The sequence below is a fragment of the Oncorhynchus gorbuscha genome, unplaced genomic scaffold, assembly GCF_021184085.1.
Source record: "Oncorhynchus gorbuscha isolate QuinsamMale2020 ecotype Even-year unplaced genomic scaffold, OgorEven_v1.0 Un_scaffold_22:::fragment_2:::debris, whole genome shotgun sequence".
In the NCBI taxonomy this organism is placed as follows: Eukaryota; Metazoa; Chordata; class Actinopteri; order Salmoniformes; family Salmonidae; genus Oncorhynchus; species Oncorhynchus gorbuscha.
The window spans coordinates 8,554-33,846 of record NW_025745099.1 but is presented as its reverse complement, the minus strand read 5'-3'; the positions used below and the strand labels follow the sequence as shown (position 1 = coordinate 33,846).

Genomic DNA, 25,293 nt, shown 5'->3' with positions numbered 1-25,293 from the left:
AATCTCCATAGACAAACATTGTCAGTAGAATGGCCCGTACTGAAGAGCTCAGTGACTTTCAAAGTGGCCCCTTCATAGGATGCCACCTTTCCAACAAGTCAGTTTGTCAAATTTCTGCCCTGCTAGAGCTATCCTGGTCAACTATAAATGCTGTTATTATGAAGTGGATAGGTCTAGGAGCAACAATGGCTCAGCCACGAAGAGGTAGGCCACACAAGCTCACAGAACGGGACCTCTGAGTGCTGAAGCGCATAGCGTGTAAAAATCATCTGTCCTCAGTTAAAACACTCACTACCGGGTTCCAAACTGCCTCTGGAAGCAACGTCAGCAAGAGCTGTTCGTCGGGAGCTTCATGAAATGGGTTTCCATGGCTGAGCAGCCTTAAAGGGAAGGCCCTTTCCTGTTTCAGCATAGCAATGCCCCTGTGCACAAAGCGAAGTCCGTAGAAATGATTTGTTGAGATCGGTCTGGAAGAACTTGACCGGCCTGCACAGAGCCCTGACCTCATTCTCATCGAACACTTTTGGGATGAATTGGAACGTTGAGTTCAAACATCAGTGCCCGACCTCAATAATGTTCTTGTGGCTGAATGGAAGCAAGTCCCCGCAGCAATATTCCAACATCTAGTGGAAAGCCTTCCCAGAAGAGTGGAGGCTGTTATAGCAACAAAGGGGGGGGGGGGGGGGGGGGGGGGGGGGGGGGGGGGTCAACTCCATATTAATGCCCATGACTTTGGAATGAGATGTTTGACGAGCAGGTGTCCCACATATCTTTGGTCATGTAGTGTATTTTTTGTTGTTGTGTTAATTCAGACAAGCAATATGACCTAACCATGGTTCTGTTAATATAATAATAATATATGCCATTTAGCAGACGCTTTTATCCAAAGCGACTTACAGTCATGTGTGCATACATTCTACGTATGGGTTCTGTCTAACAATGCCTACTAACTGAGCTTTAAAGCTTCTTAGTTTAGTTCTTGCACACACTTTTTTATTAACACTTTTGGTCCAGAGAAGTAATTACTACTGTGTGAGATTAAGGTCACCAATAGGGCAAATTACTAAATTTGAGGAAAGGCCACAGAACCACAGAATGACCACAGAACAACAGAAAAACCACTTAACTCTCACTAGACTCTCACCATAGACTCTCACTATAATGACATGATGTGCTGCAATATTGTCAAACCTTTGTACAACCATCTCCCCCACACAAACCTTTAAACAGATCTCGTATCTTAATTTGAGCCAGTTTCACACCGCAGAAAAATAATCCTGTAGCAACAGGAAATGTGAATTCTTATGTGGAATATAATTAATGAAAGAAATGTATAGGGGTTGATACATTTTTCATTAGGGCAAATCAAGGAAATTACTAACTTTAGAAGCCTTTTTAAACCTCGACTACATTTCACATTTTGCATTTCTGCTTGCGGTGCAGGAAAATTCCTGCAACAACAGGAGGATCAAAGTAAGACACGGCATCTGTAGACTACAACACAGCAATATCAATGGTCCTCAAGATCCTCCTCTAATGTACAGTATTTCAGGGATCAGTATGGACCAACAGCTGTGTCACTGATGTTATATCTGTTGTGTCTTGGCCTGATCAGGATAGGCAACAACACTCTGTTTCTACAGTGCCGAGAAGGCTATCAGGACTGGCTGGAATGAAAAGATAAGACATGGATCTAATTCAAAGACCGCTTCCAGACCACCATTAAAATCAAATCAAATCAAATCAACATTAGCAGAGACATTAGCAGAGTTGCCAACAACCAGATGCCTCCAGGTTTCAGGGATACAGCTAATTCAACCTAGCTTCCTTTTCTACTGAAAACCGGATGTGGGAAATCCACTCATGTGTTTTCTTTTACGCTTGCTATGTTTGGTTACTCCCAGGCTAGTGGGCATATTAAACAGATCTGTGTGTCCACCATAAATAATGTGTGTGTGTGTGTGTGTGTGTGTGTGTGTGTGTGTGTGTGTGTGTGTGTGTGTGTGTGTGTGTGTGTGTGTGTGTGTGTGTGTGTGTGTGTGTGTGTGTGTGTGTGTGTGTGTGTGTGTGTGTGTGTGTGTGTGTGTGTGAGAGGAAGGGTAGTATGAGGGCTTTGGGCAAGGTTCATTGCTTTCTGGGACCAATCCATCATCATCCCTTTGTCTACTCAGCTTATCATGCCTGATGGCAGAAACATGGTTGCTTGTTTGAATTCTAGCCTGCCTTTGATCAGAATACCATTGAAAGGCATAGACAACTGTTATATTTCATGCCCAAATAAACTGATATATGCTAGCTCTTACTGATAAGATGTTTACAAAAAGCAAGCATTGTGAAAAAGACATCAACCTCACTTGCACAGAGAGATCCAATTTCTCCACAGATCCAAATTCAAGCAACTGTTGCCTGTTTGAGATAGATGCAATGTGGGGTATAGTTACATTACCAAGCACCTCTGTCTAAAACTTTAAAAGGACCAGGGTGACTGGAGACTCTCTCGAGAGGGAGTGGGAGGCATGTTGAGTCAACACTTTCTGTCACAACAGCAACCCTGCTGTGTTTGTGTCTCAGTCTCGGAGTTGCACTGAAGGAGGTGACGTAGCTGTGTTTTTGTGCATTGTCAAGTCACACCACACGTATTCTCCCAACAAGTAGGCCTACTCTTAAGGCACCCTGAGGCGATAAGGACAGCTGCTTACCACATGTGACTGAATAAGCTGAGTACAGTAACATATCAGCCCCCCATCTCACAGTACATCACAGCCCCATTGCCTCTGACAGAATGGGAACACCATGTCAACATCTGCTACTGGTGGAAAATAGGAAATAAACAGAGAAGCACTATACATTTCCAGGTGAAAGTGGAATTTGCTATTTTGTTTGGCTTTTGATAAGGTTTCTGTATTGAACCATACATTTGAATAGCTTCTACAGCCTAAGAGGTACAATGTGCATGATGAGGGGTTTCCAAACACACACACACACACACACACACACGCACACGCACACGCACACGCACACGTACACGTACACACGCACACGCACACGCACACGCACACACACAAACGTACTGTCATGAGTTCCTTCTGGAAGGTCTTTCTCTCCTTGATGTCCATGTTAGTGCAGTCCTCCTTGAGCTTCTCCAGAACCGACGCAACCTTCTCAGGCTCGTTGTCCGGTTCAGTCCGACAGAAATAAGACAAAGGTAAGTTCCCATATCCCAGCGCATCTGCAAAGGCCTTCCAGTTCCCTATATTCTCCATGAGTACCGTCCTCACAGAGGCGTAGATGTATGTGAGAAATTTGCAAGGCTTCAGAATCTCCTCCACTAGCACGGTAGTCGTGAGGTCCGGACCACAGAAATAAATAGGCTTGACTTTCCCCAAAACCAGAACGTTTTTCGCGTGAACAAGACCGGTCTTTCCCTGATAATATCCAATATACCACTCTTTGGTCCACAGTTGTCCTCGTAGTTTGATTTTCTCCTCACTCAGCAAGGCGATCACGTCTCCCTTCTTGTATTCCAACAGGTATGTGCTCTTGTTTTGCCTGATCACAGTTTTGAGCAACTTGCCAAACTTCAGGTTGGTGATGCAGCGCTCCTGAAACTGTGGATATTTGGCAGTGATGGCCAGAGGTGACAGAAGAATCTTACCCACCACCTCTTTCTTCTTCAGGAACCTCCTTTGGCCGGAGTTCCGCGTTCCACTCTTTGGAGGCGGTTGCGGTGTTTGGACGCAGAACTGAGCCAGGATACAGTCCAGGCAATCTTTGACCTGGACCTGCAAGGTGAAGTCTGAGATGTCTTCAGGGTTGTTGGATGTGATCATGTAAATGAGTCGGCTAACCTTCCCCAGTTTGACCTGGAAGCCCCGAATAATCCGGGATTGCTCATTAGCCTTGATCATATAGTTAGACATGTTGGAGTATAGACCAACCTGGAGGTCCTGGGGCCGTCCCAGAAAAAACTGATGCTTCCCCCACAGCGTGAGCGCCACTGGAGGGGCGGAGTGGGCCTGCTTCCCCACCTCACTCACCAGTAGGGTGTTCGGGGCACAGTCATGCCCAAATAGGGCCACGACCGTCTTGAAAGAAGGATGGATGTGCTTGGGCCCATAGACACCCAGGGTGACTTTCTTCAACACATTGTCCCATACAGTTGTATTAAGGTTGACGTGCTGGGCCTGCACCACTACGACCACGTACATACACGGCTCCAAGTTATCCAATTGGATTTGTACTGTGTCCTTGTATAGGTAGGCATGTGGGATGATTATATACGGTCCCTCCTTGCAGTCACTCCGGACGCAGAGCACCTCGGCTACCTGACCGCTGTCTTTCTTCACCGTCACGGACACGGTCATCTCCAGAGTGATGAAGGACTTGGTATCCATGTTGGACAGTTTGATTTCCACCACTGGGCTGACCGTGGAGCAGTGGTCATTGTTCAGCTCCAGTGGAGGGTCCAGTAGGGCCTTCATGGAGATCTGCTGGGTGTCTTCAGGACCCACGTGTCCCTCAGGGACATGGACGCTAATCTGGGTGTCTGGGAGCTGAACGGCCCCTCCACGACTGTCTAGTTTACAGACAATGTTGGTCTCCACCGGCTGAGTCTGTCCCCAACCAGGGCTCTGCCCCAGAGATTCCAGGTCATGGCAAGATCTGGCCAGCTTCCGATGGTTTAGCCACGCAGTCCTGAAATCCTCCCTGCTCTGAAACTGCTCCGGCGAGGGAGCCTTGAGGCCAGTGAAGAACCCGGAAGAAGGCAAAGGGGGGTTGGATTGCGTCTGTAGGACGGACAACTCTGATAAACTGTACGATCGCTTGCTCCTGAGGAATGGGTTATCCCTTCGCAGTGTCTGTAAAACATGTAGGTCCTGGTTGGGGCTGGTGGATGGCGTCATATCAAAGATGTTGCAGTTACTGAAGCCATTGATCATGGTGTTGCTGGAGGTAGAGTTAGGTACCGAGGGGGAGACTGACGATTCCAGGGAGTCAAAGACTAGCAGGTCCGTGGACCTTCCCCTCTCATTACAGTTCTGGTCCAGAGAACCACGTAGATGATCACTGTTGATGAAGGGGTTGGTGGAGGAGGTATGGAGGGAGAAGGGGTTGCTGTTAAAATAAGGCGAATAAGGAGTGGTCTTAACGGACACCCCTGTCCACTCCCCTAGGAGATCCAGCTCCTTAGCCACTTCGTCTGTACACTCCCCTAGATTGTCTATCATGCCACTATCACTGAGCGACGAGTTTCTACAGTTGATGGGCTGGACGTATGCTGAGGGGATGTAGCCCATCTCTGTGTTGTTGTGGGCATACCACCACTCTCCACCCGACGTGTCCATAACATAAAGCCGGTCACCTTTGGAAAACTTTAACGTGGTGAAGCTAGACGGGCAGTAATCTTTGATGGCGACGACTTCACGAGCAGTTACGAGGGAGGCTGAATTGTCCAGCCGTAAGGCACTGGAAGAAGGCACTGGATGAAAAGAAAAAGAAGATCAAAAATTCACATAAACATTCTCAATTCATCCTCAATTTACATTTAAATCAGTATATCTTTAAATGCTGAATAACTGTCTGGTACATTAGTCAGTATTGAATCCTGACCTTTCACATCTGTGAGGCTAGCCTCAGAGAGCCCTTCGTTGAGGTCAATGAGCGTGCCCTCCGATTTGCAGCGAGGGAGAACATGGTTACTGTTGGTCCCTCTGATGATCCGGTGGGCCGCCATCTTGGTGTGATTTGCCCCGAGTTGCAGTCGCACTACTACTCTTCCATTTCTCCAATTATGATATTCAGTCGTTGGCAGCTCTCCATTGTATCTATACGAAAGGAAACAAAAATGAGAACATCTTCATTAGCTGTGACTGATCCATTCTTGTAAGAGCCATAAATGATCAAATCATCACAGTTTACAACATGGTTTGATTCAGTAAGAAGCGGGGACAGTCTTGGCTAAGGACTAAAATGAATGGGATTCCAGTAGATGTCATGTTTTGTCATTTATTATCATGTCTTGTCCCTGTGCTTCCCATTCTATTCGTTTCCCTCTGCTGGTCTTATTAGGTTCTTTCCCTCTTTCTAGCCCTCTCTCTCCCCCTCCCTCTCTCACTCTCTCGCTCTCTCTTCTCTCTATCGTTCCGTTCCTGCTCCCAGCTGTTCCTATTCCCCTAATCATCATTTAGTCTTCCCACACCTGTTCCCGATCCTTTTCCCTGATTAGAGTCCCTATTTCTCTCCTTGTTTCCCGTACCTGCCCTGTCGGATCCTCATTTATAATTCACCGTGCTGTGTCTATGTTTTGCCCTGTCGTGTCGTGTTTCCCTCAGATGCTGCGTGGTGAGCAGGTGTCTGAGTCTGCTAGGTTCAAGTGCATTCCCGAGGCAACCTGCAGTTCTCGATCAAGTCTCCAGTCTGTTCTCGTCTTTACGTGTAGTATTATGCTTTTTGTTTTGTAAAGTTTATTCTGGATTAAATACTCTGTTTTCGCCAAGTCGCTTTTGGGTCCTCATTCACCAGCATGACAGAAGGATCCGACCGAGGAATGGACCCAGCGACTACAGACGCTCGTAACACTGCCGTCGAGATCCAAGGAGCCATGCTCGGCAGACACGAGCAGGAATTGTCTGCTGCTCGCCATGCCGTGGAGAACCTGGCCGCTCAGGTTTCCGACCTCTCTGGACAGTTCCAGAGTCTTCGTCTCGTGCCACCTGTTACTTCCTGGCCTGCCGAGCCTCCAGAACCTAGGGTTAATAACCCACCTTGCTACTCCGGGCAGCCCACTGAGTGCCGCTCCTTTCTCACCCAGTGTGAGATTGTGTTCTCTCTCCAACCCAACACATACTCTAGAGAGAGAGCTCGGGTTGCTTACGTCATTTCACTCCTTACTGGCCGGGCCCGAGAGTGGGGCACAGCTATCTGGGAGGCAAGGGCTGATTGTTCTAACAATTACCAGAACTTTAAAGAGGAGATGATTCGGGTTTTTGACCGTTCAGTTTTTGGTGGGGAGGCTTCTAGGGTCCTGGCTTCCCTATGCCAAGGTGATCGATCCATAACGGATTACTCTATAGAGTTTCGTACTCTTGCTGCCTCTAGTGACTGGAACGAGCCGGCGCTGCTCGCTCGTTTTCTGGAGGGACTCCACACAGTGGTCAAAGATGAGATTCTCTCTCGGGAGGTTCCTTCCAGTGTGGACTCTTTGATTGCTCTCGCCATCCGCATAGAACGACGGGTAGATCTTCGTCACCAGGCTCGTGGAAGAGAGCTCGCATCAACGGTGTTTCCCTGCTCCGCATCGCAACCATCTCCCTCCTCTGGCTCTGAGACTGAGCCCATGCAGCTGGGAGGGATTCGCATCTCGACTAAGGAGAGGGAACGGAGGATCACCAACCGCCTGTGCCTCTATTGCGGATTTGATGGACATTTTGTTAATTCATGTCCAGTAAGAGGCCAGAGCCCATCAGTAAGCGGAGGGCTACTGGTGCGCGCTACTACTCAGGTCTCTTCATCTAGATCTTGTACTACTATGTCGGTCCATCTACGCTGGACCGGTTCGGGTGCTACATGCAGTGCCTTGATTGACTCTGGGGCTGAGGGTTGTTTCATGGACGAAGCATGGGTTCGGAAACATAACATTCCTTTCAGACAGTTAGACAAGCCTACGCCCATGTTTGCCTTAGATGGTAGTCATCTTCCCAGTATCAAATTTGAGACACTACCTTTAACTCTCACAGTATCTGGTAACCACAGTGAGACTATTTCTTTTTTGATTTTTCGTTCACCTTTCACACCTGTTGTTTTGGGTCATCCCTGGCTAGTATGTCATAATCCTTCTATTAATTGGTCTTGTAATTCTATCCTATCCTGGAACGTATCTTGTCATGTGAAGTGCTTAATGTCTGCCATCCCTCCCATTTCTTCTGTCCCCACTTCTCAGGAGGAACCTGGCGATTTGACAGGAGTGCCGGAGGAATATCATGATCTGCGCACGGTTTTCAGTCGGTCCCGAGCCAACTCCCTTCCTCCTCACCGGTCGTATGATTGTAGTATTGATCTCCTTCCGGGGACCACTCCTCCTCGGGGTAGACTATACTCTCTGTCGGCTCCCGAACGTAAGGCTCTCGAGGATTATTTATCTGTGTCTCTTGACGCCGGTACCATAGTGCCTTCTTCCTCTCCGGCCGGGGCGGGGTTCTTTTTTGTTAAGAAGAAGGACGGTACTCTGCGCCCCTGCGTGGATTATCGAGGGCTGAATGACATAACGGTTAAGAATCGTTATCCGCTTCCCCTTATGTCATCAGTAATTTGAGATTCTGCAGGGAGCCAGGTGCTTTACTAAGTTGGACCTTCGTAACGCTTACCATCTCGTGCGCATCAGAGAGGGGGACGAGTGGAAAACGGCGTTTAACACTCCGTTAGGGCATTTTTAGTACCGGGTTCTGCCGTTTGGTCTCGCCAATGCGCCAGCTGTTTTTCAGGCATTAGTTAATGATGTTCTGAGAGACATGCTGAACATCTTTGTTTTTGTCTATCTTGACGATATCCTGATTTTTTCACCGTCACTCGAGATTCATGTTCAGCACGTTCGACGTGTTCTACAGCGCCTTTTAGAGAATTGTCTCTACGTAAAGGCTGAGAAGTGTTCTTTTCATGTCTCCTCCGTTACTTTTCTCGGTTCCGTTATTTCCGCTGAAGGCATTCAGATGGATTCCGCTAAGGTCCAAGCTGTCAGTGATTGGCCCGTTCCAAGGTCACGTGTCGAGTTGCAGCGCTTTTTAGGTTTCGCTAATTTCTATCGGCGTTTCATTCGTAATTTCGGTCAAGTTGCTGCCCCTCTCACAGCTCTTACTTCTGTCAAGACGTGTTTTAAGTGGTCCGGTTCCGCCCAGGGAGCTTTTGATCTTCTAAAAGAACGTTTTACGTCCGCTCCTATCCTCGTTACTCCTGACGTCACTAGACAATTCATTGTCGAGGTTGACGCTTCAGAGGTAGGCGTGGGAGCCATTCTATCCCAGCGCTTCCAGTCTGACGATAAGGTTCATCCTTGCGCTTATTTTTCTCATCGCCTGTCGCCATCTGAGCGCAACTATGATGTGGGTAACCATGAACTGCTCGCCATCCGCTTAGCCCTAGGCGAATGGCGACAGTGGTTGGAGGGGGCGACCGTTCCTTTTGTCGTTTGGACAGACCATAAGAACCTTGAGTACATCCGTTCTGCCAAACGACTTAATGCCCGTCAAGCTCGTTGGGCGTTGTTTTTCGCTCGTTTCGAGTTTGTGATTTCTTACCGTCCGGGTAGCAAGAACACCAAGCCTGATGCCTTATCCCGTCTGTTTAGTTCTTCTGTGGCTTCTACTGATCCCGAGGGGATTCTTCCTTATGGGCGTGTTGTCGGATTGACAGTCTGGGGAATTGAAAGACAGGTTAAGCAAGCACTCACGCACACTGCGTCGCCGCGCGCTTGTCCTAGTAACCTCCTTTTCGTTCCTGTTTCCACTCGTCTGGCTGTTCTTCAGTGGGCTCACTCTGCCAAGTTAGCTGGTCATCCCGGTGTTCGAGGCACTCTTGCGTCTATTCGCCAGCGATTTTGGTGGCCGACTCAGGAGCGTGACACGCGCCGTTTCGTGGCTGCTTGTTCGGACTGCGCGCAGACTAAGTCGGGTAACTCTCCTCCTGCCGGTCGTCTCAGACCGCTCCCCATTCCTTCTCGACCATGGTCTCACATCGCCCTAGACTTCATTACCGGTCTGCCTTTGTCTGCGGGGAAGACTGTGATTCTTACGGTTGTCGATAGGTTCTCTAAGGCGGCACATTTCATTCCCCTCGCTAAACTTCCTTCCGCTAAGGAGACGGCACAAATCATTATCGAGAATGTGTTCAGAATTCATGGCCTCCCGTTAGACGCCGTTTCAGACAGAGGCCCGCAATTCACGTCACAATTTTGGAGGGAGTTCTGTCGTTTGATTGGTGCGTCCGTCAGTCTCTCTTCCGGGTTTCATCCCCAGTCTAACGGTCAAGCAGAGAGGGCCAATCAGACGATTGGTCGCATACTACGCAGCCTTTCTTTCAGAAACCCTGCGTCTTGGGCAGAACAGCTCCCCTGGGCAGAATACGCTCACAACTCGCTTCCTTCGTCTGCTACCGGGTTATCTCCGTTTCAGAGTAGTCTGGGTTACCAGCCTCCTCTATTCTCTTCCCAGCTTGCCGAGTCCAGCGTTCCCTCCGCTCAAGCGTTTGTCCAACGTTGTGAGCGCACCTGGAGGAGGGTGAGGTCTGCACTTTGCCGCTACAGGGCACAGACTGTGAGAGCCGCCAATAAACGCAGGATTAAGAGTCCTAGGTATTGTTGCGGCCAGAGAGTGTGGCTTTCCACTCGCAACCTTCCTCTTACGACAGCTTCTCGTAAGTTGACTCCGCGGTTCATTGGTCCGTTCCATGTCTCCCAGGTCGTCAATCCTGTCGCTGTGCGACTGCTTCTTCCGCGACATCTTCGTCGCGTCCATCCTGTCTTCCATGTCTCCTGTGTTAAGCCCTTTCTTCGCACCCCCGTTCGTCTTCCCTCCCCCCCCCTCCCGTCCTTGTCGAGAGCGCACCTATTTACAAGGTACATAAGATCATGGACATGCGTTCTCGGGGACGGGGTCACCAATACTTAGTAGAGCGTGGCGCTTGTAACGCCAGGGTAGTGGGGTCGATCCCCGGGACCACCCATACATAGAATGTATGCACACATGACTGTAAGTCGCTTTGGATAAAAGCGTCTGCTAAATGGCATATATATATATATATATATATATATATATATATATATATATATATGGATTGGGAGGGTTACGGTCCTGAGGAGAGGAGTTGGGTTCCGTCTCGGGACGTGCTGGACCGTTCACTCATTGATGATTTCCTCCGTTGCCGCCAGGATTCCTCCTCGAGTGCGCCAGGAGGCGCTCGGTGAGTGGGGGGGTACTGTCATGTTTTGTCATTTATTATCATGTCTTGTCCCTGTGCTTCCCATTCTATTCGTTTCCCTCTGCTGGTCTTATTAGGTTCTTTCCCTCTTTCTAGCCCTCTCTCTCCCCCTCCCTCTCACTCTCTCGCTCTCTCTTCTCTCTATCGTTCCGTTCCTGCTCCCAGCTGTTCCTATTCCCCTAATCATCATTTAGTCTTCCCACACCTGTTCCCGATCCTTTTCCCTGATTAGAGTCCCTATTTCTCTCCTTGTTTCCCGTACCTGCCCTGTCGGATCCTCATTTATAATTCACCGTGCTGTGTCTATGTTTTGCCCTGTCGTGTCGTGTTTCCCTCAGATGCTGCGTGGTGAGCAGGTGTCTGAGTCTGCTAGGTTCAAGTGCCTTCCCGAGGCAACCTGCAGTTCTCGATCAAGTCTCCAGTCTGTTCTCGTCTTTATGTGTAGTATTATGCTTTTTGTTTTGTAAAGTTTATTCTGGATTAAATACTCTGTTTTCGCCAAGTCGCTTTTGGGTCCTCATTCACCAGCATGACAGTAGATGTCAAATAATATCCAATGAAGAGAATAAACATTCTGAGCAGTGAACCCTGCCTTGGAACAGTTTGTCATCTTATGACACTCATAATCCACTGTTCACAAACTGGTTGAATCAACATTATTTCAAAGTCATTTTGACAAAATTACATTGAACCAATGTGGAATAGACGTTGAATTGACATCTGTGCCCAGTTGGTCTTCTGCTATTTTAACACCTTTCCAATTACTTTACAGTCATTGGTGTCCTCAATATGCCTGAATTGGCGAATTCTGAGTTCTGTATCTCAGTGTGCAGTTGAGGATGACAATTGCATATTTTCCATCTCATTCTGTTGCTTTGCGAAGCATAAATCCTCAGGGCGGGACACTGAATCACATGGAGGATAAATAGGAAATCATGAACCATTCCCTTCTTAAACCCTCTCAGATGTACAATATTCAGTAAAAACCTAAGTACAGACTAGATACAGTGCCTTGCAAAAGTATTCACCCCCTTGGCATTTTTCCTATTTTGTTGCATTACAACCTGTAATTTAAATGGATTTTTATTTGGATTTCATGTAATGGACATACACAAAATAGTCAAAATGGGTGAAGTGAAATAGAAAAATATTATTATTATTTTTTTTTTTAATGGAAAAGTGGTGCGTGCATATGTATTCACCCCCTTTGCTATGAAGACCCTAAATAAGATCTGGTGCAACCAATTGCCTTTCGAAGTCACATAATTAGTTAAAGAAAGTCCACCTGTGTGCACTCTATGTGTCACATGATCTGTCACCTGATCTCAGTATATATACACCTGTTCTGAAAGGCCCCAGAGTCTGCAACACCACTAAGCAAAGGGCATCACCAAGCAAGCGACACTATAAAGACCAAGGAGCTCTCCAAACAGGTCAGGGACAAAGTTGTGGAGAAGTACAGATCAGGTTTGGGTGATAAAAAAATATCTGAAACTTTCATTCAAAGAGCACCATTAAATCCATAATAAAAAGAATGGAATGAATATGGCAGCGCAAAAACCTGCCAAGAGAGGGCCGCCCACCAAAACTCACGGACCAGGCAAGGAGGGCATTAATCAGAGAGGCAATAAAGAGACCAAAAATAACCCTGAAGGAGCTGCATAGGACCACTTTAAGCCGTACATTCCACAGAGCTGGGCTTTACGGAAGACTGCCAGAAAAAAATAAGCAAACATGTTTGGTGTTCGCCAAAAGAAATGTGGGAGACTCCCCAAACATATGAAAGAAGGTACTCTGGTCAGATGAGACTAAAATTGAGCTTTTTGGCCATCAAGGAAAACGCTATGTCTGGCGCAAACCCAACAACTCTCATCACTCCAGGAACACCATGTGGCAGTTTCCCATCGGCAGGGACTGCTAAATACATGGGAATTCTTGAGAAAAACCTGTTTCAGGCTTCCAGAGATTTGAGACTGGGACAGAGGTTCACCTTGCAGCAGGACAATGACCCTAGGCAACCTACTTAAGCAACACTTGAGTTGATTAAGGGAAAACATTGAAATATCTTGGAATGACCTAGTCAAAGCCCAGACCACGATCCAATTGAGAATATGTGGTATGACTTAAAGTTTGCTGTACACCAGCGGAACCCATCCAACTTGAAGGAGCTGGAGCAGTTTTGCCTTGAAGAATGGGCAAAGATCCCAGTGGCTAGATGTGCCAAGCTTATAGAGACATACCCTCAGAGACTTGCAGCTGTAATTGCTGCAAAAGGTGGCTCTACAAAGTATTGCCTTTGGGGGAGTGAATAGTTATGCACGCTCAGGTTTTCAGTTTTTCTGTCTTATTTCTTGTTTGTTTCACAAAAAAAAATATTTTGCATCTTCAAAGTGGTAGGCAGGTTGTGTAAATCAAATGATTACAACCCCCCCCAAAATATATTTTAATACCAGGGTGTAAGGCAACAAAATAGGAAAAATGCCAAGGGAGGTGATTACTTTCGCAAGCCACTGTAGGTCAGATAGCTTCCTTCCTTGACATAGCTATTGTCTTGACAAGAATTTGGACATGACTTTGTGTAATTTGACTTGATTTCACATGTAACATTTCAAATGTATGTAATGTGTATAGTGCAAGCAAATATCGCACAGCTGAGTACCATGTCACACAGCCTCCTCTACTTACAACAAACTAGCTCAAAGGCCTCGCTCATGATTTCACATTTAGCTAATCCATAATTCAAAACACTCTGTCAGTCGATGTCAGGAGGAGAGTACTTTTATATGAGTGAGACCATATTCTTGATTCCAGCATTTTCTCTAACACAGGAAGCAGGAGGGGGTAGCGAGCTACACTACACCTCAATGCAGTGAACCATACAGCCCTGGCCTAAAAGCTAAAAGGTTTTGTTCAGAGACACTAAAGTCCCCCAGAGATGTCAGGGAGAGATTTCACAGCCACTCTCAATCCTTGAGGAAAATATGTGGCTCAATGTAACCTGTTCGTTTCTCCTTCCGCGTGCCAGGGAGCTAGCTAGGCTCGGGGGACAGTGACAGTCCATCGATGTGAGGATCAATAAAGCTCGACTGGCAAAAAGACTGTCATTCACTTCCACCGCTACAGCGGGGTCAGATTGCTGTCGATGTTCTGCACACCAAGCTAAATAGCAGATCCTTTTCTGAGATGAATCCACCGATACCACAGCCAGACGTGATGAATTGGAACCGGAAGCCACTTCTCCTTGTCACTGAGTCTTTGAAGATGCTAGATTGAGAGTCTCTCTAGATGCTATCAATCTTCAATTCTGTTCATGCAGCATAATCCAACCTTTCCCAATCAGGCTAATTACGTTGTCAAACGTAAGGATGTTAATCACGATGTAAAATGTAATAAAATGTCCAAATGATTTATGAGACTCAGAGTTTTCCCTTCAATGCATCCCGAAAGGCCACATTTCCATCAATACATTCTGAAAGGCCTCATCTAATCTAGCCGACAAAGTGGAAAGGGTATATTGTTTCAGCAAACCGTTCCTTAAACACACGCGAGGGAGCTGAGACTTTAACACGCTTAATTAACTCCACAGCAATATTATCTAATCCCCGATTGACTTTCTACTTGAATTACTTATTTTCCAAGTATGTTCTCATAGATTGTCTTTCCCTCGTTTTTATAGCAATGTCATTAAGCGTATGCCTACCGCTTTGGCTCCTAGAAATATCTGTGTCCATTATAGGAATGAGAAGCCTGTCAAAAAGACGCAGTCTATGTAAAAAACAACCATTCATGGCAGGCCTTCTCAATAACAGTTATAGGACGCACAATCTCAACTGATGTGTAACAACTGTTTATAACTCATCTATAAACTAACATTAACAGTTTCTAAACCATTTACAACCTTGTTTAGTATTTTTTTTGCATATCTTCACCTTAATGTAAAATGTTACCTGATTTTCTTACACTATGTTGACTGATTCATGCCAATGTCATCATTCTGTCCTGCTTCACTGACAAGCTAATTACTTTGTCAAAAGCAAGGCTGTTCAACCCCATACCAAAAAAAGTAACAAAATACATTCATTATTTTACGAGATTCTTAGACGATGTGAATGATGAGCCTGTAGGTTCCTTTAATTTGAGACCACAGAAAGATAATTGTTGAAGTAAATCAAAACTGGGTTTAGTTCCTAGCCGAGGGATGAGAGTATACTGCAGTAAAACAGTAAGGACTTATACTTCATTCAACATAGACCATTAGACCTTAGTCAGCATAGACCTATTGTTCTAATGTTATAACCAACAGTACTACATTATTGGTGTCCACTTTGGTGTAGAGAAGATCTCTGCACAAGAAGACATGGGTATGGTAGTCAACCGCGAAATCATTTGCATGCATTTGCATTAGTTCATTAATGAATTGGTGTTAAAGCCTCCATTATATCCCTGGAAACAACTAACAAGAGAACTATAGGAGCCTGATATTGAAGTCATGCCGTAGGTGAGGGAAGGATAAATGAGTTCTTAAAGAAAGCAGCCTTCCAGGAAAGCTCAAACGTTGATTATTAAATTAATTTCCAACACAGTGACACAACATCATAATTGAGCTAAAGTTATTTCTCAGCTAATGGAACTAAGTGGAGCTTTCTGACACTAATGGGCTTCAGACTGTTTCACGGTGTGTGTGTGTGTGTGTGTGTGTGTGTGTGTGTGTGTGTGTGTGTGTGTGTGTGTGTGTGTGTGTGTGTGTGTGTGTGTGTGTGTGTGTGTGTGTGTGTGTGTGTGTGTGTGCGTGTGCGTGCGTGCGTGCGTGTGTGTGTGTATGCAGGCTGTAATAGCTAAAGCTAGGCCTATATCTCACGAGAATACATGAAATAAGTAGAAATGAATTCTTCCCTAACTCATTTAATGCCTCTGCATTTAATGTCTCTCCTCATAACAGAGGTGCTCGGGTGTTTTATCAAAAGGATTAGTAAGCAAGGTACTTGTGTTTAGCCCAACCATTAATTATGAAGTGGAAAGTTGGAAAACGATGTTATTTTTCAGCCTTAGCTTAGCTAGCTCTACACCCCCTGATGGAAAAAGGCTTCCAGCATTACCAAAACCACCAGATGAACAAAACCAATTTTGGAGGTACATTTGTTCCAATATTTTGAGATGTGTATGGTTGATAGCCCAATATTCTCCTCCTGTCGAGTATGTGACTTCTAAAATTGATGTGAACCACAATGTGTGTGTATGCTCTCGTGTTTGTGTATGCTTCGTGTGTGTGGAAATGGCCCACACTATGATTGATCACATACTCTCATTGCCCTTGTTCCTCCATATTTGAGTCCAGTCCTCTGGCACAGCCAGGCCTCGTTAATATGATGCCAGCCTCTGAACGGGAGCAGGGTTAAAGAGAGGTTGACTGGTGAGTGACCCAGCCAGCATGACAGAGACTGAAACCTCATCATTATACTGTACTAGAGGTCGACCGATTATGATTTTTCAACACCGATAACATTTATTGGAGGACCAAAAAAGCCAATACCGATTAGTCTGCAACTTTTTTAAATGTATTTATTTATTTGTAATAATGACAATTACAACAATACTGAATGAACACTTTTAGTTTAACTTAATATAATACATCAATAAAATCAATTTAGCCTCAAATAAATATTCAAACATGTTCAATTTGGTTTAAATAATGCAAAAACGAAGTGTTGGAGAAGAAAGTAAAAACGCAATAAGTGCCATGTAAAAAAGCTAACGTTTAAGTTCCTTGCTCAGAACATGAGAACATATGAAAGCTGGTGGTTCCTTTTAACATGAGTCTTCAATATTCCCAGGTAAGAAGTTTTAGGTTGTAATTATTATAGGAATTATAGGACTATTTCTCTTTATGCCATTTGTATTTCATATACCTTTGACGATTGACTATAACAAATACTTCAAGGTCTCAGAGCGAGTGACATTACCGATTGAAACGCTATTAGCACGCATCCCGCTAACTAGCTCAGGAGTTGATAGGCTTGAAGTCATAAACAGCTCAATGTTTGAAGCACAGCGGAGCTGCTGGCTAACACACGAAAGTGCTGTTTGATTTAATGCTTACGAGCCTGTTGCTGCCTACCGCCGCTCAGTCAGACTGCTCTATCAAATATCAAATCATATACTTAATTATAACATAATAACACACAGAAATATGAGCCTTAAGGTCATTAATATGGTCAAATCTGTAAACTATCATTTTGAAAACAAAATGTTTATTCTTTCAGTGAAATACGGAACCGTTCCGTATTTTATCTAACGGGTGGCATCCATAAGTCTAAATATTCCTGTTACATTGCACAACCTTTAATGTTACGTCATAATTACATACAATTCTAGCAAATTAGTTCGCAATGAGCCAGTCGGCCCAAACTGTTGCATATACCTTGACTCTGTGTGAAATGAATGCAAGAGAAGTGACACAATTTCCCCTGTTTAATATTGCCTGCTAACCTGGATTTCCTTTAACTAAATATGCAGATTTAATAAAATATAGTTCTGTGTATTGATTTTAATAAAGGCATGGATGTTTATGGTTAGGTACATGTCAGGATTTGGCCAGCGTTGTTCCGGTTTTTGGTCACTAGATGTCCCCATTGTGCCTTTTGACCTTTTGTTTTCCCTTGATCCCCATTATTATTTGCACCTGTGCCTCATTTCCCCTGATTGTATTTAAACCCTTTGTTTTCCTCAGTTCTTTGCTCTGTGTTTGTATGTTAGCACCCAGCCCTAGTACTCTGAGAACTCTTGTTGATCCCGGTGGACTCTCTTGTGGAATTCTGTTTTTTGTTCTTGTTTGTTTGTTTTTTGAGTATCTTTTGAGGCTTTATCTTCCACCTTGTGGATTTACCTTTTTTGTCTTGGAGGATTACCTTTGTTCTTGTAGGATTCCTTTTGAGGTTGTGGAGTTACATGTTTTCCTGAAGAACTTAACTTTTTACTTCATTAAATACACCGTCTCAAGTACTGCTGTGTCTGCCTCATCTTCTGGGTTCTGCCGACTATTCGTGGCTCAGTTGGTTAAGTGACTGTTTCTCACTCCGGAGACCCGGGTTCGTAACCGGGTCCTGACAGGTACATTCGTGCAACGATTGTGTTTTTTTCCGCAAATGCGCTTTTGTTAAATCATCCCCCGTTTGGCGAAGTTGGCTGTTTTTGTTAGGAATAAATAGTCTTCACACAGTTCGCAACGAGCCAGGTGGCCAAAACTGCTGAATATACCCTGACTCTGTTGCACAGAATGCAAGAGAAGTGACACAGAACGCAAGAGAAGTGACACAATTTCCCTAGTTGAAAGAAGTTCATGTTAGCAGGCAATATTAACTAAATATGCAGGTTTTATATACTTGTATATTGATTTTAAGAAAGGCGTTGATGTTTATGGTTAGGTACACATTGGTGCAAAGACTGCTTTTTTCGCGAATGCGCATGTTAAATCACCCGTTTGGCGAAGTAGGCTGTGAATCAATGATAAATTAACAGGCACGGCATCGATTATATGTAACGCAGGACAAGCTAGATAAACTAGTAATTTCATCAACCATGTGTAGTTAACTAGTGATTATGTTAAGATTGATTGTTTTTTATAAGTATAAGATAAGTTTAATGCTAGCTAGGGCCTTACCTTGGCTCCTTGCTGCACTCGCATAGCAGGTTGTCAACCTGCCACGCAGTCTCCCCGTGGAGTGCAATGTAATAGGCCACAATCGGTGTCCAGAAATGCCGATTAATGATTGTTATGAAAACTTGAAATTGGCCCTAATTAATCGGCCTTTCCGATTAATCGGTCAACTTCTATACTGTACTGCACCAGACAAGCTAGCAGAGAAGGGAGACAAGCTTCCTAGGAAACTCCAATGCGACAGTAACGGGTAATAGAAATGAATGGCTGTTTGTGCCCCTTCCCCTTCCAAGCATCTCCCTCCATTATATTCCACTCTGTGTACCAAACATTGAAAATCATGTATAGTAGACATTGTCTTGACAATTGTGTTCCCTATCGTTCACATAAAACAGGTAAATATCTGGGATTTGATTTATGTTTTGAGATGTGTATTTAGAGTTTATTTGGCTATAGCTTGGTAACTAATCATTTGTGATGGCGGATTAACTCTATGCAGTTACATATGAGGATATTATTTATATCGTGTGGTATTGTTTGGACAATTTTTGCGCTAGTTGGCTGTACCGGTCCTGCACCAAAGAATATTTCATTCATAGCTTGTTCTCCATCTTCTTTTTAAACAGGAAGACCATTTGTTTCCAGCACTTTTATTGCCATGACAGATAAAAACTTGTTTTCTCATATCTCTCTCTTGTCTCTCTGCAGCAGACATATGTTTGGAACATAGAATCACAATTATGGAATTGAATCACAATACATATAGAATCGCTATACATATCTTGTCAGCACAAAAGTATCATGCTAATATCATATTGTGAGGTCCCAAGCCTCTCCCAGCCCCAATAATACAAATATATATTGGTCCTGTTTCACACATGTACAAGTGTGTATTATACACATGTAAAAATGGAAATGTGCATATCTCAACTCCCCCTGAAAGTGGAGTCACAGCCAGGGTCAGCCATTATCAACAGCGCCACTGAAGAAATTAGGATTAGGTGCATTGCTCAAGGGCACATCAACAGATTTTTCACCTTGGGCATTCAAAATAGCTACCAAACGCTCTAACCGCTAGGCTACCTGCAGCCATTAATGGGGAGGCTGGATTGAGGCTTTTGAGGACTGTGACACTGTTTGCTCTTCACAGCTCTGAGATGGCAGGAGAGAGAGTGAAGAGGAGAAGAGGAAGATCATTTGAATGTTAAAATCACCTTTATTGGGAGGTCAAACTCCCTACCGACTGTTCCAATTGATTTATTTTTACGCGCTAGGATATTTTGTCATACCATGTCCCTGAGAGTATTAAAGGAGACCTGACCAAGGCCCCTTTCACCCTCTCATATAGGAACCCCAGTTTATGTATTTTGTCTTGCAAAATTCTGTCCAGACCAGGGTCATTCTGTGTGAGCAGTTTTAGCTCAATAGAGTTTATATCCTGCTCAAGTGCTCTCAGTTCCTGTTTACATACACACGTAAGGGTAAATCAACGAGGAGCTATGCGCTATATGGAAAATAACAACCGGCATGGAAGGTATTTTCCACGATGTGCTAGGGAGTTGCATTATTTTCCAAGGAATGCTAAAAATTTGTTAATTTGCAGGTACAAATGTATTCGACATCCACTGAAATAGCTAGCAAGTTTACCAGATAGCTGCAGTATTTGTTTTGGTAACGAAACAAATAGACTTGCTAGTTTTGCTAACCCAACTACCTTGCTAACATGGAAATCAAATTAAACAATGGCACTTTTGCTTTTAAAAGCAGTGTAAACATAGAACATTTAAAAATGAACTATAGCCATTGAATTCTCCCGTTATGTCATACAGTGTGTTACAGGGAAATAATGCACTCTCTAGAATGCTCTTGCCTTCAAGCCAATCAGAAACAAGTATCCAACACTGCCATGGTATAAAGAGATATATATATACAGTGCATTCGGAAGTATTCAGACCCCTTGACTTTTTACCCCCCAAAATTACGTTACAGCCTTATTCTAAAATGAATTTCATTTTTTAAAATCCTCATCAATCTACACAAAATCAATATAAAATAATATAATGACAAAGTGAAATTTTAGCAAATGTATTTTGTATTTAGCAACTGTATTAGAAACAAACAAGTATTCAGATCCTTTTCTACGAGACTCGAAATTCAGGTGCATCCTGTTTCTATTGATCATCCTTGAGATGTTTCTCCAACTTGATTGGAGTCCACCTGTGGTAAATTCAATTGATTAAATATGATTTGGAAAGGCCCACACCTGTCTATAAAAGTTCCCACAGTTGACAGTGCATGTCAGAGCAAAAACCAAGCCAAGAGGTTGAAGGAATTGTCCGTAGAGCTTCGAGACAGGATTGTGTCGAGGCACACATAACATGTTCTGCAGCAATGAAGGTCCCCAAGAACACAGTGGCCTCCATGATTCTTAAATGAAAGAAGAGCTGGCCACCTGGCCAAACTGAGAAATCTGGGGAGAAGGGCCTTGGTCAGGGAGGTGACCAAGAACCCGATGGTCAGTCTGACAGAGCTCCAGAATTCCTCTGTGGAGATGGAAGAACCTTCCAGAAGGACAACCATCTCTACAGCACTCCACCAATCAGGCCATATGGTAGAGTGGCCAGACAGAAGCCACTCCTTAGTAAAAAGGTATGACAGCCCGACTGGGAGACCAGTAAGGACCGAGGGAAAGATGAACGGCGCAAAGTACAGAGAGATCCTTGATGAAAACCTGCTCCAGAGAGCTTAGGACATCAGACTGGAGTGAAAGTTCACCTTCCAACTGGACAACAACCCTAAGCACGTGCCAAGGCAACACAAGAGTGGCTTCGGTACAAGTCTCTGAATGTCCTTGAATGGCTCAGCCAGAGCCAGGACTTGAACGCAATCGAACATCTCTGGACAGACGTGAAATTAGCTGTGCAGTGACACTCCACATCCAACTTCACAGAGATTAAGAGGATCTGCAGAGAAGAATGGGAGAACCTCCCCAAATACAGGTGTGCCAAGCTTTTCGCGTCATACTCAAGAAGACTCAAGGCTGTAATCGCTGCCAAAGGTGTTTCAGCAAAGTACTAAGTAAAGGATCTGAATACTTATGTAAATGTCATATTTCAGTTTATATTTTTTATACTTTTGCAAAAATGTCTAAAAACTTGTTTTTGCTATGTCATTATGAGAAAATGTGCGTAGAGGAGAACAAATAAACATTTAATCCATTTTAGAATAAGGCTGTGACGTAACAAAATGTGGAAAAAGTCAATGGGTCTGAATACTTTCCAAATGCACTGTACTGTTGTCAAAAGACACATATTTGGGCTTTTCTCCAATATATATATATATATATCGTTATTTTTGACTGCTATGGGCCTTTAAGACAATGGTATATATATATACTGTATGTCCACACTATGAGGTTAGAATAATACTGTGAAATTGTGAAAATGCCCTTTTAGTGTAATAGTTTCTATCTGACCATTTTAATTTAAACAATCACAGTAAGGTACTTAATTGTTACCCAGAAATGATTTGATATTGAGATTTTTAAAAAGGCTGCATCTGACCTTTAATGTCTCAAAGTGACAAAATGCTGATCTGTAAAACCCATAGGAGTAATGGCACACTGCATAATTCTACCACTGCAGTGGTCAGATACATACAGCATGGCTAACCTTGCTACACTGACCTTACCATCACTGTCCTTAACCCATGTGTACTGCCTAACTTTTGTGTGTTTGACCCTCCACACACCAGACAGCTTAAACTCAGTTAGTAGACTAGACAGACAGGTGACTGACTGTAGGTTATGGCTCCTCCTCACCAGTGTGAACAACAGTGAAATCCACAGTACAGTTCCAGACCCCTCCCAAAAGTATACACCCCTCCTATCCTGGTCACACTGTCGTGAAGTTTCCTTTATTTGATCAAATACAGCAATATGCCCTGTACCAGTAGAAAAACGATATTAAGCTTTTTCTGTCTTACTTCTGAAACCAAAGCCCTCTTTTTCATATGCCACCCCCCCCCCATTAATTAATTAAGAAGAGGACGAGAAGAAGAGAAGAAAAAACAGGAAGGAAGAGATGCAGTAAAGGAGAGAAGAAGAGAATAGGACAAGACGAGAGCAAGACAAGAGGAGATGCTTCTCTGATGGGAAACAGACCAACTACAGGCAGGTCTCCGGTCTACTACAGTAGAGCACCTCTCAGCCCACATTCCTGCTGTATCTTAGAATCCCCCAAACCCTCTGGTTTAAATCATCTCAGCCAGGAAATGAAAAGGTGTCTGATGTCACACAGCGAGACGGCAGAGCTAAGCTGCATTCAACAGCCTTGAATAAAGTCATGAGAGTCATGAAAGGTGCAGTTACTATGTTATTGTGATCATTTGTTTTTTTCACCCGTCACAGGTTTAACAACATAGATTCTGGAACGCTTTGAAATCATGGGGTGCAAGATATTTCCTTTACTGAATCATAACTGTGCTTGGGAAGGACTGGCGTATGACAGAGTCTGATACATTAATTTGAGTCAAAGGCCCACAATGTTGAGTGACAACAGTAAAGGGTAGGCGTGAGGGGCATGTCAAATGTGAGTGAGAGCTGCATGTTCTCCAACACGTCCTGAGCCTTTGGTTTGTGTCCCAAACGACACCCTATTCCCTATAAAGTGCACCGTCAAAAGTAGTGCACTGTATAGGGGATAGGGTGCTATTTGGGATGCACCCTGGTGGATAAGGTCATTTGATAAGCCTAAAATCCCCTCACTACCCAGGCAGGCAGCTACCCACGCCCCCGTCTCAGTCCCAAGCCCTGATCCACTTCTAATGCAGTCTGAGAGAAAGGCAATAAGGGCCTCCCAATACCAACAACAATGCTGTTCTGCTGCCACACACACAACACACACACACACACAAACACACACACACACAATAACATACAATAACACACACACACACACTATGAATATGTAATTACCAAAATAATACTGAGGATAAATGGTCTGGCTTCAAAATCATTTTGGGAAAAAAATGGTATCAAATTTGAAAGACTCCAATAGCGTAACCCTTTTCCTCAGTCAAATGACTAGTGTTACTCATATTTTTCAGAATTCCATAATTAATAAACAGACTTTTTTTAAACACCCGGAAATCTGTCAAACCGTTTTGTTATAGTTCCGTCTTCTGTGATGTATATAAAGTGTAATATTGGGATGCAAACTATAACCATGTGTGTGAGGTGTATACTTTTGTTTCAAAGTAGATTTGTTTAAGACTACCAAGAATGACTCTTTGTGACCCTGATTTAGCCCACTGCAGTAAAAGGTTCATGAATGTTACAACATGGAAAATCGCATCGTTCATTACTTTCTATTTCTCCTTGAATTGAATGTGTGATATTTAGGAGCATATCCCTTCATTATGACAACAGACATGATATGTGATTTGCTAATAAAGAATGGAGGAAGAGGAGAATAGGTAACAAGAGAAAGAAGAGTATGATGATGATGGTTTCTATAGTTCTATATTTTTATACTATGTTATAGTATAAAGTTGATGTTGATTTTCTTATTTCAATTATTTAACTAGGCGAGTCAGTTAATAACAAATTCTTATTTACAGTGACGGCCTACCCCGACCAAACCTTAACCTGGAGGACGCTGAGCCAATTGTGCAACTACCCTATGGGAGTTAGCCAGTTGCGATACAGCCTGGAATCGAACCAGGGTCTGTAGCGATGCCTCTAGCACTGAGATGCAGTTCATTAGACCGCTGCGCCACTCGGCGTGATGCTGCTGGTGAAAATGTATTATTTGGCAACACTGCAAACATTACAGGGAGCCCCATACTGTTTCATAGCAACAGCTCTTGTGGTAGTAGGCTACACATGGTCAACGGTGTAGTATGAAGTGTCAGTTACCGCTATTTGCTACATTCAACAAAGAGAGTTTCATAAAAGACTATTCAGGGGCATATAGTGAAGACTTTTAAATTCATTGCTCATTAATACAACCATTTATACATTATGTATCGGATACGACAAGTAAGGCATGACTTCAGAAAGTATTGGAAACCCAATACGATGACTTGGGTGCTTCATCATTTAATCGGTTGGTTATCATAAATAGGCCTACTGTATCTTGACATCTCTCTCGTTTAACGAAATGTAAAATAGTTTAGAAGCTTGACATACCTTACCAGGGTTTGTAAACACTAAATCAAAATGTTGAACACCTAATCAAAATGTTGACCGGGTTCCAAAACGTATCGGGAACTTCGGGAAAGGGCTTCGGACGTTGTTCTTTTTCAGCTCCCTTAGATGAGTGCTCGTTCTGTAAAAAGCGCTCTGCTCTAAGAGATTGGTGACGTCGTCAAGGAGGGGAGGAGACTGGAAACGGAGGCTAGACGAATGAATCAACATTTAATTGTACAGCCTCAGTCTGTAATGACGATGATTAGAGCTATAAATACGTTACAATGTTATGTTCAATGTCATCATCGATCCTAATATCGTTAATGCTGTGTAATTGTTTTTGTGTATCAACTTTATAAAAACTCATTGTTCCTATGAGGCTACAAGAGAGAAGAGAGAGATAGAGATAGAGGCTAATATCATTTTCTCTTTGGAATCTTGTGTGGTTTTGGTGGTTGATAATCCCTATTAATTTCAATTC

General features: G+C 43.9%; 1 protein-coding gene across 2 annotated transcripts in view; it reads right to left on the bottom strand.

Annotated features, from left to right (window-relative positions):
- The window catches only part of LOC124017474 (SH3 domain-binding protein 4-A-like), a 33,082-nt gene extending 8,134 nt beyond the window's left edge, over positions 1-24,948 (bottom strand). The window contains exons 1-3 of one of the 2 annotated variants that reach the window (XM_046332682.1): positions 24,818-24,948; positions 5,611-5,825; positions 3,072-5,479 (exon numbers count right to left, since the gene is read on the bottom strand). In XM_046332682.1, coding sequence (XP_046188638.1) covers positions 3,072-5,479; positions 5,611-5,734 — 2,532 coding nt within the window. In that variant the 5' untranslated portion in view covers positions 5,735-5,825; positions 24,818-24,948. Of the gene's footprint in view, positions 1-3,071; positions 5,480-5,610; positions 5,826-24,812 lie in introns of both variants that reach the window. The other variant, XM_046332681.1, reaches the window with a different exon arrangement.
- Between the last annotated feature and the right edge of the window lie 345 nt (positions 24,949-25,293).